At 52.3% G+C, this 12,472-nt stretch overlaps 1 protein-coding gene across 1 annotated transcript; it reads right to left on the minus strand.

Annotated features, from left to right (window-relative positions):
- LOC120393837 (zinc finger protein 91-like) lies at positions 1-6,279 on the minus strand. The gene is made up of 3 exons (XM_039518333.1): positions 6,230-6,279; positions 5,088-5,201; positions 1-4,720 (listed from the first exon to the last, which is right to left on the minus strand). The coding sequence occupies exons 1-3, from the start codon at positions 6,261-6,263 to the stop codon at positions 2,427-2,429; spliced, it is 2,442 nt and encodes an 813-aa protein (XP_039374267.1). The 5' UTR covers positions 6,264-6,279; the 3' UTR covers positions 1-2,426.
- Positions 6,280-12,472: the final 6,193 nt, after the last annotated feature.

Raw genomic sequence — 12,472 nt, forward strand, 5'->3', positions numbered from 1 at the left:
CACCCAGGCCCCAGCTCCCAGCCCTGGGGAGCGGGTCCTGCAGGCAGGTGCTGACGGACGGCTGTTGCTGTGTTCTGGGCTTGTATCAGCGCCCTGCCACTGTGACAGTGACCGACACTGCCCTCACTTCGTGAGTACTCCCCCCGCAACCCTCCAGCACCCACAATTCTACCCCCCAGCTCCCACTCCTCGTCAGTGTCCTCTTTTTGGGCACGTGGAATATGGTCACCCTAGTAACAAACATACAGTAAAATCTCACTATTCTACCCATTTTCTTCTGTAGCGGCTAAACCACTTTCACTTCTCGCCTCATTATTTGGTTGTATTACTTGCAAAAGTTTTAGCATCATTATACTAAAAGAAAGAGAAAGAAACACAAGTCTTCCCATCTACAAATGATCTGGACTAACCTAGAAAAACCCGGGAACTAATTTCACCAATAGATGCAAACAGGGCTCTAGGATCTGTAAGGTCAAACTGTGCTTTAGAGTCCATGGAATTTCCCCAGCCACTCCTGGCTCTGTGGCACTTTCTTCTCCAGCCCTCTTGAGTCTGACTTAGGATCACAGACATCAAACCTGTGATTCCTAGGCATGGAGAGCCAGGGACACGGTGGTAAGTGACACCTTGAGAGGCAGAGGGGAAGATAAAACTGTCCATTGCTGGGACAGAGGCAGCTCTGTGGAGAGTGGAGTGAGTCCCTGCTCCCACTTTTTTAGCATCTAGTTAATTCTGGTGCATAAGGAAGAAAATGTACAAACACTCAATGCTTTACAGCAGGGCCTGGAGTAATGTGAGACTATCTGGGAATGAGACAATCCGGCCCCAAAGTGGGAACTCCGGGACTAATGACCACCCAGCAAAAGGGAGGAGGTCAGAACACGTAAGTAAAGGTATGATTTTGCTACGGATTCGAAGAAGTCACAGAATCTGTGACTTCCAGAGACCTCTGCGACGTCAGCCCATGGCGGCTCAGAGCTGTGGGGTCCCCGAAGCTCTAAGCTGCTGCAGGCTGTGGGGGTACCCCACAACACTCAGCTACCGGGCTGGCCCCCAGATCTATGAGTCGCTGTGGGGGGCAAGGCCGCCCCGGAGCTCCGAGCCATGGGAGGCAGGGGGCCAATCCAGCTCCCAGCCAGGGCCCCCACATCTGCCCAGCTGCCATGGGACCCCAGAGCCCCAGCAATGGGTGCTGCAGCCTTCTCTCGCCCCATTTTGTCTCGGATATTATTAGTAAGAGTCCCGGACAGGTCACAGGCTTCTGTGAATATTTCTTTATTGCCTGTTACCTGTCCATGACTTTTATTAAAGATATCCATGACAAAATCTTAGGCTTACATATAAGATGCTCAGGATGAGGTTACACTAGGAAATCTGGTGGAGGGTCACAGAGATGCGCTGGCTAATCCCGACCACATTTCCTACCGTAGACAGATGCTCGGAAGCACAGTTGGGATCTCCAGGCCTCTCACAAATGGCTCTGTGGGAATCAGCCCCTCTCAGTGGTGCTGTCTGAATGCAGAGGGGGCAGGGAGATGGGGCAGAGGGAGAGAGTGATGAGGCAGCACCTCGCTACCCCTGTGCTCTCCCTCGCCTCTTATCCCATGATCCTCAAACACTCGATAGCCCAGCACTGAGCTCCACCAGCCCCAATCATTCAATCCCCAGTTCCCTCCCCAAAACCCACCCTCCGGGTCCCTCAATACTTGATCCCCCAGAACCCAATGCCCAGGGGGATTTGGGGGAGGGGAGAAGTTACCAGCCCCCAGGGACACTCCCCCTGCAGGGAACAGGTCAGTGGGGTGGCCCAACCCAGGGGCTGGTCGAAGATGGGGGAGGGGACAGGTGTCTAGAGAGAAGGTGGGGCCTGGCCCAAGTGTCTTTCTCCTCATCTCCATGGCAGGGGGATCCCGGCTGGGAGGGGAAGGAAGAGGGGGAACTTCAGCCAGGCAGAGGGAGCATCTGGAGGAGTTTCTCTCTTTCCCTTCCCCCACCTGTAGCCCATCAGCTCAGAAGCCAGGGCTGCAGCAGGGAGGAGGGACTGACCGGGGAAGAGCCAGAGAGTCACTGACCAGCTTATGCTCGGCTGCAGCTGGATCCTCACCTCAGCAATGGGCAGCTGGATCTTGGGAGCCTAACACCCCTGATGTGTGTGGGAACGAGGAAATGGGTTTGTCACCATGGCCAGCCCTAGTCAGGGCCCTGAGAGAATTTCCCTGCTCTGTGGAGGAGCCTGAAATGACAGTTCCACTTGGAGCATTTTCCACACTGAGAACATCTCAGAGGTTTCTTCCCTGTGTGGATTTGTGGATCCCTGATATTCCAGGAACACCAAATGAAGCTTCCACCACATTCAAGGTCTCTCTGTTGTGTGGATCACTGATGCTTGAAGTCAAATTGAATCTTTTCCTGCAGTCAAGCTATTTCTAGGGTCTCTCACCTTTGTGCATTTTCTGATGTTTGGTCAGCTCTGAACTCTTACTGAAGCTTTCCCCACAATCAAAGCATTTATACGGTCTCTCGCGTGTGTGGATTCTCCCATGTTGATTAAGGTTTGAGCACTGACTGAAAGTTTTCCCACACTCCAGGCATTTATAGGGTTTCTCTCCTGTGTGAGTTTTGTGATGTGTATTAAGGGTTGATTTCAAACTGAAACTTTTCCCACACTCAAGACATTTATAGGGTCTTTCTCCTGTGTGGATTCTCCTATGTTTAGTAAGGGATGAACTTTCCATAAAACTTTTCCCACACTTAAGGCATTTAAAGGGTCTCTCTCCTGTGTGAACTCTCTGGTGTATAGTAAGATATGACTTCTGAATAAAACTTTTCCCACACTCAAGGCACTTAAAGGGTCTCTCTCCTGTGTGGACTGCCTGATGTCTAGTAAGTTTTGTTCTGACAATAAAACTTTTCCCACAGTCAAGGCATTTATAGGGTTTGTCACCAGTGTGGATTCTCTGATGCTTAATAAAGAATGATTGACGAAAGAAACTTTTCCCACACTCAAGGCATTTATAGGGTCTTTCTCCTGTGTGGATTCTCCCATGTTTAGTAAGGGATGAACTTTCCATAAAACTTTTCCCACACTCCAGGCATTTGTAGGGTCTTTCTCCCACGTGGATTCGCTCATGTTTAATAAGGGATGAACTTTCCAAAAAACTTTTCCCACACTCAAGGCATTTATAGGGTCTCTCTCCTCCATGGATTCTTCCATGTTGAGTAAGATGTGAGCTTTGACTGAAAGTTTTCCCACAGTCCAGGCATTTATAGGGTCTTTCTCCTGTGTGGATTCTCCCATGTTTAATAAGGGATGAACTTTCCATAAAACTTTTCCCACACTCAAGGCATCCATAGGGTCTCTCTCCTGTGTGGGTTCTCTGATGTGTAGTAAGTTTTGAGTTATGAATAAAAGTTTTCCCACACTCCAGGCATTTATAAGGTCTCTCTCCTGTGTGGGTTCTCTGATGTGTAATAAGATGTGACTTCTGAATAAAACTTTTCCCACACTGGAGGCATCCATAGGGTCTCTCTCCTGTGTGGATTCTCTGATGTTTAGTAAGCTTTGAGTTCTGATTAAAAGTTTTCCCACAGTTCAGGCATTTATAAGGTCTCTCTCCTGTGTGGGTTCTCTGATGCGTAGTAAGCTTTGAGTTATGAATAAAAGTTTTACCACACTCAAGGCATTTATAAGGTCTCTCTGCTGCGTGAACTTTCTGGTGTATAGTAAGTTGTGACTTCCGAATGAAGCTTTTCCCACAGTCCAAGCATTTATGGGCTTTCTCTCCTGTATGGATTGCCTGATGTCTAGTAAGTTTTGGTCTGTCAACAAAACTTTTCCCACAGTCGAGGCATTTATAGGGTTTGTCACCTGTGTGGATTCTCCTATGTTTAATAAGGTATGAGCTCTGACCAAAAGTTTTCCCACAGTCCAAGCATTTATATGGTTTCTCGCCGGTGTGGGTTCGCTCATGTTTAATAAGGTTCCATCGCGTACTGAAAAATTTCTCACACTGAAGGCATTTATAGCATCTCTCTCCCGTGTGGATTTTCCTATGTTGAATAAGGTGAGTGTGCTGAGTGAAAGTTTTCCCACATTCCAGGCATTTATGGGGTTTCTTGCCTGTGTGAATTTTGTGATGTGTATTAAGGGTTGATTTCAAATTGAAACTTTTCCCACACTCAAGGCATTTATAGGGTCTTTCTCCTGTGTGGATTCTCTGATGTGCAGTAAGGTATGAACTCTGACTAAAACTTTTCCCACACTCAAGACATTTATATGGTTTCTCTCCTATGTGCAGTCTCTGGTGCACAATAAAGTTTGATTTCTCACTGAAGCTTTTCCCACAGTCTACACATTTATAGGACATTTCTCCTGTGTGGGTTCTCCAATGTTTAATAAGACTTGCACTAAAATGGAAACTTTTCCCACAGTCAAGGCAATTGTAGGGTTTCTCTTCATTGTGACTTGTCTGCTGGACTGTGGTTTCCTTGGGATCCTTGCATCCTCCACCATGTTGAATTGATTCATCCAGTTTCTTCGTGGGATAGTTTCCCAGCTGCATCTCTGATCGGTGTCGATCTCCCCAGGCATTTCCTTGTTCCAAGCACTGGGAAAAATTCCCTTCAGCTCTGCTCAAAAACCTCTCCTGCGGTTCCACTTGCTCAGGACCTTCCTGTTGCTGATTCTCCTCCTTGTTCTCACTCGCTGTCCTATCACCTGCTGGAGGAGAAAGAATCCAGACAGGAGTCACTGCCTGTGCTGAGAGGAAAGGACAGAAAGGGGAATAGCAAGACGGAAAATACAACACAGTGATTGTTAGGGAGATGGAGACATTGGATTCTCCCTCCACATCCCATCCAAACACTCCCAGGGAACGAAAGTCAGGGAGGAAATTCCCGACAGCCAACAGGATGGGTGGGAAGCCATGACTGATATTTGCTTTCAGGATAGGACACCTGCTGACTGCAGCCCTCACCTGGGTGAGACGGGGCAGAACTGGGGGCTCTCGCTCATGGCACATTTTGAGAGTCCCAGCTTTTTCCTTCACTCTCGAGATGGTTCTTTCTCAGTTGCCCTGACTCCTCACCTGTGCGGGTGTCTCTTGGGCTCACACTTTCCTCATCGGCCTCGAGATCCGGGACCCATGGCTCTTCCCCTCGTTCCAGCCGGGCGATCAGGTCAGGTTTGGGAATGGGAAATCCTGCACAGGGGATGAAATCAGGGAACGTCAGGGCACATGGAGCATTGGTAGAGTATTTGTCACAGGGAACATTCCCTGAGTTTAACCTGACCCTACATGGGACTGCGGTAACCCAGACCCTTTGGGAGCAGCAGATATCTGGGGGTGGGGGTGAGGTGTTGCCATGCCCTCACTTGGAGGCCTCTGGGTAGATGCATCTGGGGGACTTTCTGGCACACACAGCTCTGGTGTTAAACTCCTGCCTATTTCCAAACCAGCACGTAGGTCCTGGAACTAGCTGTGCTGGGGGAGCTGCCGCACCTCCTGGCTTGAAGTGGTTTCCTTTATATCCAGGGTTTATAGTTTGGTTCAATGGCTCTCAGCGCCCCCCACTGTACAACCTGTCTCAGCACCCCTGAGCCTGCAGCACCGAGAGCCTCCCCGTGGATGGAGCTAGTCCCAAGAGGGCCAGTGAGTGCTTTGTGAAGGAGAAATAACACAGGCAGGGCAATCCCCTGCTTCTGGCCCCTTGACGACTGGAGAGATGGGGACGAATTAGCCTGTCCATTAGGTTTCTGCCTCCCCTGTTCCCTCGAAGGGGGTGTGGAGATGCACGTCCCTCTCACAGTGGAGCTGTGGACTCTACAAGGGTTTCTGAACCTTTTTCTCTCTGAGCCCCCCCCCCCCCCCCGGTATAAAAATGCCACAGCCCACCTCTGCCTCACCAACTGGTTTTTTGCATATAAAAGCCAGGGCCAGCATTAGGGAGTAGGGAGCAGGGCAATTACCCAGGGTCCCACGCCACATGTGGCCCTGCAAAGCTAAGTTGCTCAGGCTTCAGCTCCAGCCCCATGCAGTGGGGCTTCCATTTTGTGCCCTGGGCCTCACGAAATCTAATTCTGGCCCTGCCTGGTGGCCCCCCTGAAACCTGCTCATGGCCCCACAGGGGCCCCTGGTTGAGAACCACGGCACTATGTGACCCCAACTGAGCAGAGTCAGACATGCAGACCCCATGGCTTAAAATAGCTGAGGGGACGGGAATCTCTTACCCAGCGAGGTCACCATCTCGTAGTTCTGCTGCATGACGTCCCTGTAGAGGGCTCTCTGAGCGGGGTTCAGCAGAGCCCCCTGCCCCTGGGTGAAATACACAGCCACCTCCTCAAAAGTCACCGGCATCTGAAACAACAAGAGTCCCCCACTCAGCACCTGCTGCCCCAGCCACAATCCCACTAATCATGGGGGAGGAGGCCCAGAGAAGCAGAATCCTCTCCCCACCCTGCTCAGAGCACCCAGGAGGCTTCAGGAGGCGGGAGAAGGTGAGAGCTCCTTGTCCCCCAGCACACGGAGCAGGGCTGGGTCTTCTCATTTCCCACACGCCTGCCAGCCCCAGGCTGATGCGGGAAGCAGAGCTCTGAGCCGGGGACAGGGACAGGAATCCCAACAGCTTCCCTGCGTATTTCACAGCAGCCTCTGGTCAGTGGGGTCAGGCTCCAGCCCTGGGAGTCTGGTCAGTTTTCCCAGCCCCCTCCATGGGCCTGTTCTGCACGGCCCAGGCTGGCTCCCCCCGCCCCGCCCCCACCGGGGCTGGCGGCAGCTTTCCCGGCCCCCGGGCGGGAATCGCAGCCAGCTCCGCTGGGAGCAGCCTGGGGCCAAACCTCCCCCTGCAGCCCGGGGGTGCCGGGGGGGGGCGGGTCTCTCTCACCTTCCCTCCGAGCGGGGCCCCCGGGGGAGGGGCCGGGCCGGGCTGGGGGCTCTGCCCTGGGAGAGGCTCCTGGGGGGGAGCAGCGGGAAGGGCCCTGCTGGAGATTCCCCTCTCCCGGCTGCAGCCAGGGCTCCGGGCTCCCCGCACCAGCCGCCCCCCGGGGCTCGGGGATCTCGCCAGGAGCCGGGGAGCCAGAGTCACCGCAGCGGCTGCGAGTCACTTCCTGCTGCCGGGCCGGAGCCCAGCGCTCGCTGCCCGGAGCCGCCTCCCGGCTGCTCCTGGGTCCTAGCGATCAACGCAGCAAATTGCAGCCCCTGCCCCAGACTCTGCCCTCTGGGGCCCCACCGCCCCTGGGCACGGGCGGCTTCTCCCCAAATTAAAGGGGCATCGTGCATAGAAGCCTCCCTATTAGTGACTGGACAGAAAAGAGACATCCCGACCCCAGGGCGGGGGGAGAAGGGGCGTTTCTGATGGAGACTGGGGATTGTTCCAGAGACTCCCCGAAATCCTCAAGCCCATGGGGGTGAGAGCTGCTGATCCTAGAGAGGCTGCCCTGAGCCCTAGCAGCAGGGGACACATTTCTCGGGGACACTGACTCTGTGGGACACCTCACCCTACACAAAGGAATGTCGTTTTTCCGGTGCTTAATTTGTGCCTCTGGGCTGGGCGGTTCAGAGCCCCGGCACCTCTGGGCTTGCTGCATCAATTATGAATGTAAAAAAAAAATCTCTGTGGGAGTTTCTGCCATAGGATTTGGAAAGAGGCTGAGAATGTATTTACATCTCAGGTAAACAGACCCCTCGAGCTAAGGGGAGAGGGGGGTGACCCCCTTCCATTGCACCGGAGGGGGCAGGAACTGCACAATTTTAATTTTAGCAGAGACATAGCTCTGGCAGAGGAGAAAGCTGCAGGACTCTGCCCTGCAAACAGAGGGCCTGTCGCCTGGCTCAGAGCTGGAAATAGACTTTTGTCTGGAGCTCACCCTCAGAAGAATCCATTTGAAAGGTTCATTGGATTCTGGAAGAGCTCGATCCAGCCGCTGTGTTTAAATTGAACTGTTCCGTGACTTCGGGGAAAAGTAACAGACTGTTGCACATGGAGGCCTTCAAGGCGGAACAACCTTAACATTCCTCTGCCTGTTCCAGGACAGGGCTGGACTTTTCACAACACCCCTTCCTGGGCACCTTCGGGGCTGGGCAGAGTCGGGGCTCTGAAACCTGGCAAGGGGAGAGGATCTCAGACCCCAGCATCAGCTCTGCTAATTTTAGCTCTACAGCCCAAGCCCCTCTCCCCGCCCCCGACCCCAGCCAGAGTCTGCTGACCCCCACTCTGAGACTTGTTGCAGTGTCTTCTTTTCCTTGAGTTTTTGTTTTGTTTTATTTTTGAAATGTAGATAAACCCTGACTGAGGCAGGGTCCTGTGTTAATGAGCGCTGCAGTGTGTGATCCCCTCATTAAAGATCATATAATAACGCACGGACATTTAGCGCAGAGAATTATTTAATAGGCAGATATTACATCCTCCAATCTTGCCCCTTTTCTCTCCAATAATCAAATATTGCGGTACACATTTTCCCTTATATTCACTTACTGAATTTTACTGCACCGCCCTCCCTCAGATGTTGATCTCTTTCTGTGAAGGATTACTAATATAATCAGTGCATAAAGATAACTTATTTGTCCTTTAAATACCCACTTGAGAGGAAACCTTTCTGATTTTTGCTTTTTTCCTGTCGACTTAGCCAATATGTATAAATTGTCTCAGATTTTTCCTCATTATCAAATGTTGCTATAAATTCTCCTCAACATTCACAGATTATTTTTGTCTGGAATTACTGAATGATACCAGATTCCCTCAGTTTGGGAGGAAATTGACCGCCCTGAGTCATTCCCACCGGGGGAGTTTGAGATTTAAACCTAACAAGGATCAACTTTCCCAGCAACATTTGAAAATGGAGATGTTTCCTCCCTGTTCAAGGAGCTGTGGTGTTGATATGGGGATGCCGGCAAATCAGTCCCACTGAGACATGGCAAACGTCTCTCCACGTTGGGCTGACTGAGGCATTGCTTGGAGCTGCCTCTCTGGTCACAGGCTACCAGCACCCATGCAAAATGTGGTGCTGTCTTGGCTGGCTGAGCCAGACGTGCAGGAGACAGAAGGCAAAAGGAGAGAGAGAGAGAGCAGAAGAACTGGTGGGGGGAGAAAATGATGCATGAGGAGAAGGGTGGCAGCAGACCCCCAAGTCTTACAGCTGAGGGGGAGTTCAGGATTTAGCTGAAGCTGATGGAGTTGAGGATGTCGTCAGATTTCCCCACTCTTGACTAGCCTTGGTCAGGTCGTCCTTGAGCATCAGCACGAGGAAAGCCCAACAGTGCCATGCTGATGCTGGGTCTCAGGTTTGGTAGCCATGATGGTCAATCTTGCTCCTTTCTGTCCCTGGGAGCCCCAGATAAAATGTCCAAGCAGGAGAGCGAAGCAGCTCCCATTAACAATAACCTTTCAAGACACATGTGAGATTACAGCTATAACATTCCCTCCCATTTCCACAATCTTTCAGCCCCTAGCCCCAGTGATTGCAATGGGACTGAGGTAGGATTAGGCGGATGGTGAGCTAAGTTCCCTGTAAGCTGCGTGGCTACGCAGCAGCCTATTTAACGCTGTGCCGAGAACCCACCTGGGGACCCACGGAGGCTGGGAGAGGGGCACCCCTCCCCCGGCCCCTACCTAGACCGGTGCCCAACCTGCCATAGCCAGGGCCACTGCCCAGCCCCTACTATGACGTGGATTGGACCTGCCGCGGCTGGGGTGCACCTACCGTGGCCCAGCCCCAGCTATGGTGGCCTGGCCCGACCCCAAACCTGAACTCAGGTGGCATGGCCCAGCCATGAGCCCGGGGGGGCCAGCATGGATCCAGCCAGCTCGGAGACAGCCACAGCCAGGGCAGTCCGGGCCGAACCCAGGCGGCCATGCCCAAAGCCAGCCACAGCCACGGCAGTGTAGCCTGGCCTGGGCACAGCTGCAGCATCCCGGCCTGAACCCAGCCATGGTGGCCTGGCCCAGCCCTGAACCCGGGTGGCCTGACATGGACCCAGCTGCAGCAGCGTGGCCCAGCCAAGCCTGAACCTGGTCAGCCCGACCCGGACCCAGCCGCGGTCAGGGTGGCTTGGCCTGGCCCTATAATGGGGCACCCCTCTCTGAACTTAGCACTGGCCCAGACCTGCGGGGGCCAGGTGATGGGAGCCTATCCTGCAGCCCCAGCCTCAGAGCTGCCGCAGCGGGGAAAGGCGCCTCTCCCACCACAGACCAGGTACAGCTGTGGGTAGAGAGATCTGGGGGGAGTCCTCAATCCCTGACGTAGCCCCAGAGCACCCCAAACCCCTCAATCCCAGCCACACCGCAAAGCCCACACACCCCTGCACCCCAACCCTCTGCCTCAGCGCTGAGCCCCCTCCCACATTCCGACCCCCTCAGCCCCACCCCCACCACATGAATTTTGCTCTGCGCACCGGTATGAAGGCGATGTGTCACACATCCACTCCAGATAGGCCCACAAAAGAAAATTAATTCTGCACATGGGTGGGAAAAATGAGAGGGAACAGTGGTGGTAAGGCTGAAAGAACAGGGGCTTTGGGAAACCCAGCTCAGGGATCAGACTCACTATCGCACAATGTGTGAGTGTATCTCCTGCAAAGAGACCTAGAGGCCAATGGTCTGCTTCTCCCCTCACAACAACTTCACGCTGGTGTAGACAGGTCACACGGCCCCAGTGGGATTACTCCTCATTAGCACCAGGGATGGGGGAGAGTAGGATGAGCCCGGGAGCCCAGTCAGACTGGTCCTGATTTGTATTGGGGTAAGGGAAGGGGGCACAATTTTTCAGTGAGTTTTGCTCTTTGGGAAGTTTGAGGAGCCTGTGACAGGGCAGGGGTGAGGTTGGTTGGGTGACCTCACTGTGCATTTCCATCCCAGGCCATGTCTGCATTGCTTTAACCTTTCACCTCACCTCTGCACTTGGCAGCCATTTCATGCAAAACAACGGAGACTGGGAGTGGGAGAAACTACATTGTACTTTATTATTCCAAAGGACAAGGAAAAGGTAACCTCCTTTCCCCACCCCCAGCCCAGCCCACTGCTCCACCCAACTCCCCCATGCACCAGCAACATTTACACACTGGCAGAAAAGTGCCAAGAAGCCAGGAGAGGCGCTGGGAGTCCATCACAAAAGCAAACACCCCAAGAGCAGGGAATCCAAAGAGCTCAAGTTAGAGTGATGCAGGGTGGTGTGGAGACAGTCGCTATCGTTCCCACACAGGACATGGTTGTAGATGGGGAGGATGTGACCGGTTGGGCTGTCATGTTCCTCATGTCCCTCTGACTTCCACAATAGGAATCTGCCTGGCTTCAAAGCTGCCCAGGTTCCCTGTGACATCCCTGGCCTCCTTCTCATCTCAGCCCAGCCTTGTCCTCTCAGCAATCAGGAGATGCTGCCCCTCCCCACAACATTCCTATTGGGCAGGATTCACAGCATTTTACAATTCAGGCACCACTTGACCGGACACTTCCAGGAGAATTCCTGTCTCTCTCTGGGTCTGATGCAGCGAGTTCACAGTTCTCAGCCTCAGCTGCCTACCCCCCAATCTCCCACCCTCTACCCCTCCTGGCTATCTCCCACATCACTGCAGGGATCAGATGGTAACTTCCTTCCCCATTTCAGTGTGAATCTAGCTCACACCCTCAGTGTTTGTGCTGAGGGATACTGATAATTGTCATTGTTCAAAGAAAAAAAAAACAATTTTTAGAAGGTCTCTTTCTATAAGTCTACAATACATAATTAAACTATTGTATGTCAAGTAAATAAGGTTTCTAAAATGTTTAAGAAGCTTCATTTAAAATTAAATTAAAATGCAGAGCCCCATGGACCAGTGGCCAGGACCTGGGCAGTATGAGTTCCGCTGCAAATCAGCTTGTGTGCCGCCTTCGGCACGCGTGCCATAGGTTGCCTACCCCTGCACCAGAGGTTGTACCGAGTGAACTCCTCAAAAGTGGGTGTGCTTCTCCTGGCCTGTTGCTCCAAAGCTCTGTAATAAAATTATTTTACTGGAAGGGTGTATGTGGCTTACATTGAATAATAAGACTGAAGTACTGTATAATGGCAATGTGTATGTGTTCATTGTTGGGAAAAGGTGTATGAGTGAAGAGTGGAAGTTTCCTTTGCAGGTTAAAAGAAGCCAAGAAGGGGAGAAGGAAAAAGAACAGAACGGGCTTCCAAAAAAACAAAACCAAACCAAAAAAACTATAGCAAGCTCAGTCCAAAGATAAGACGCTGGCCCCGTTCAAGGACACTGCTCCCAGCTAAGACTTGGCTGACAACCAAGAATCAGTGGACATTTTGGCCCTTGGAACTCCCGCAGCTTTAGTGTCTAAGGAACTTGAAGCCAGGGGAAGCTGTCACAATGTTTAACAAGGTTTCTTCGGAAGATATGGGACAAGGAACTACCCTGACAAGATAGTTACTGTTCTAAGCTAATGAGAGCTGCATATACGTTAAGGCCACCACGTTGCTAGATATGCATTTTAATCTCACCATGAC

This window comes from Mauremys reevesii, unplaced genomic scaffold (assembly GCF_016161935.1).
Source record: "Mauremys reevesii isolate NIE-2019 unplaced genomic scaffold, ASM1616193v1 Contig34, whole genome shotgun sequence".
Lineage (NCBI taxonomy): Eukaryota > Metazoa > Chordata > Testudines > Geoemydidae > Mauremys > Mauremys reevesii.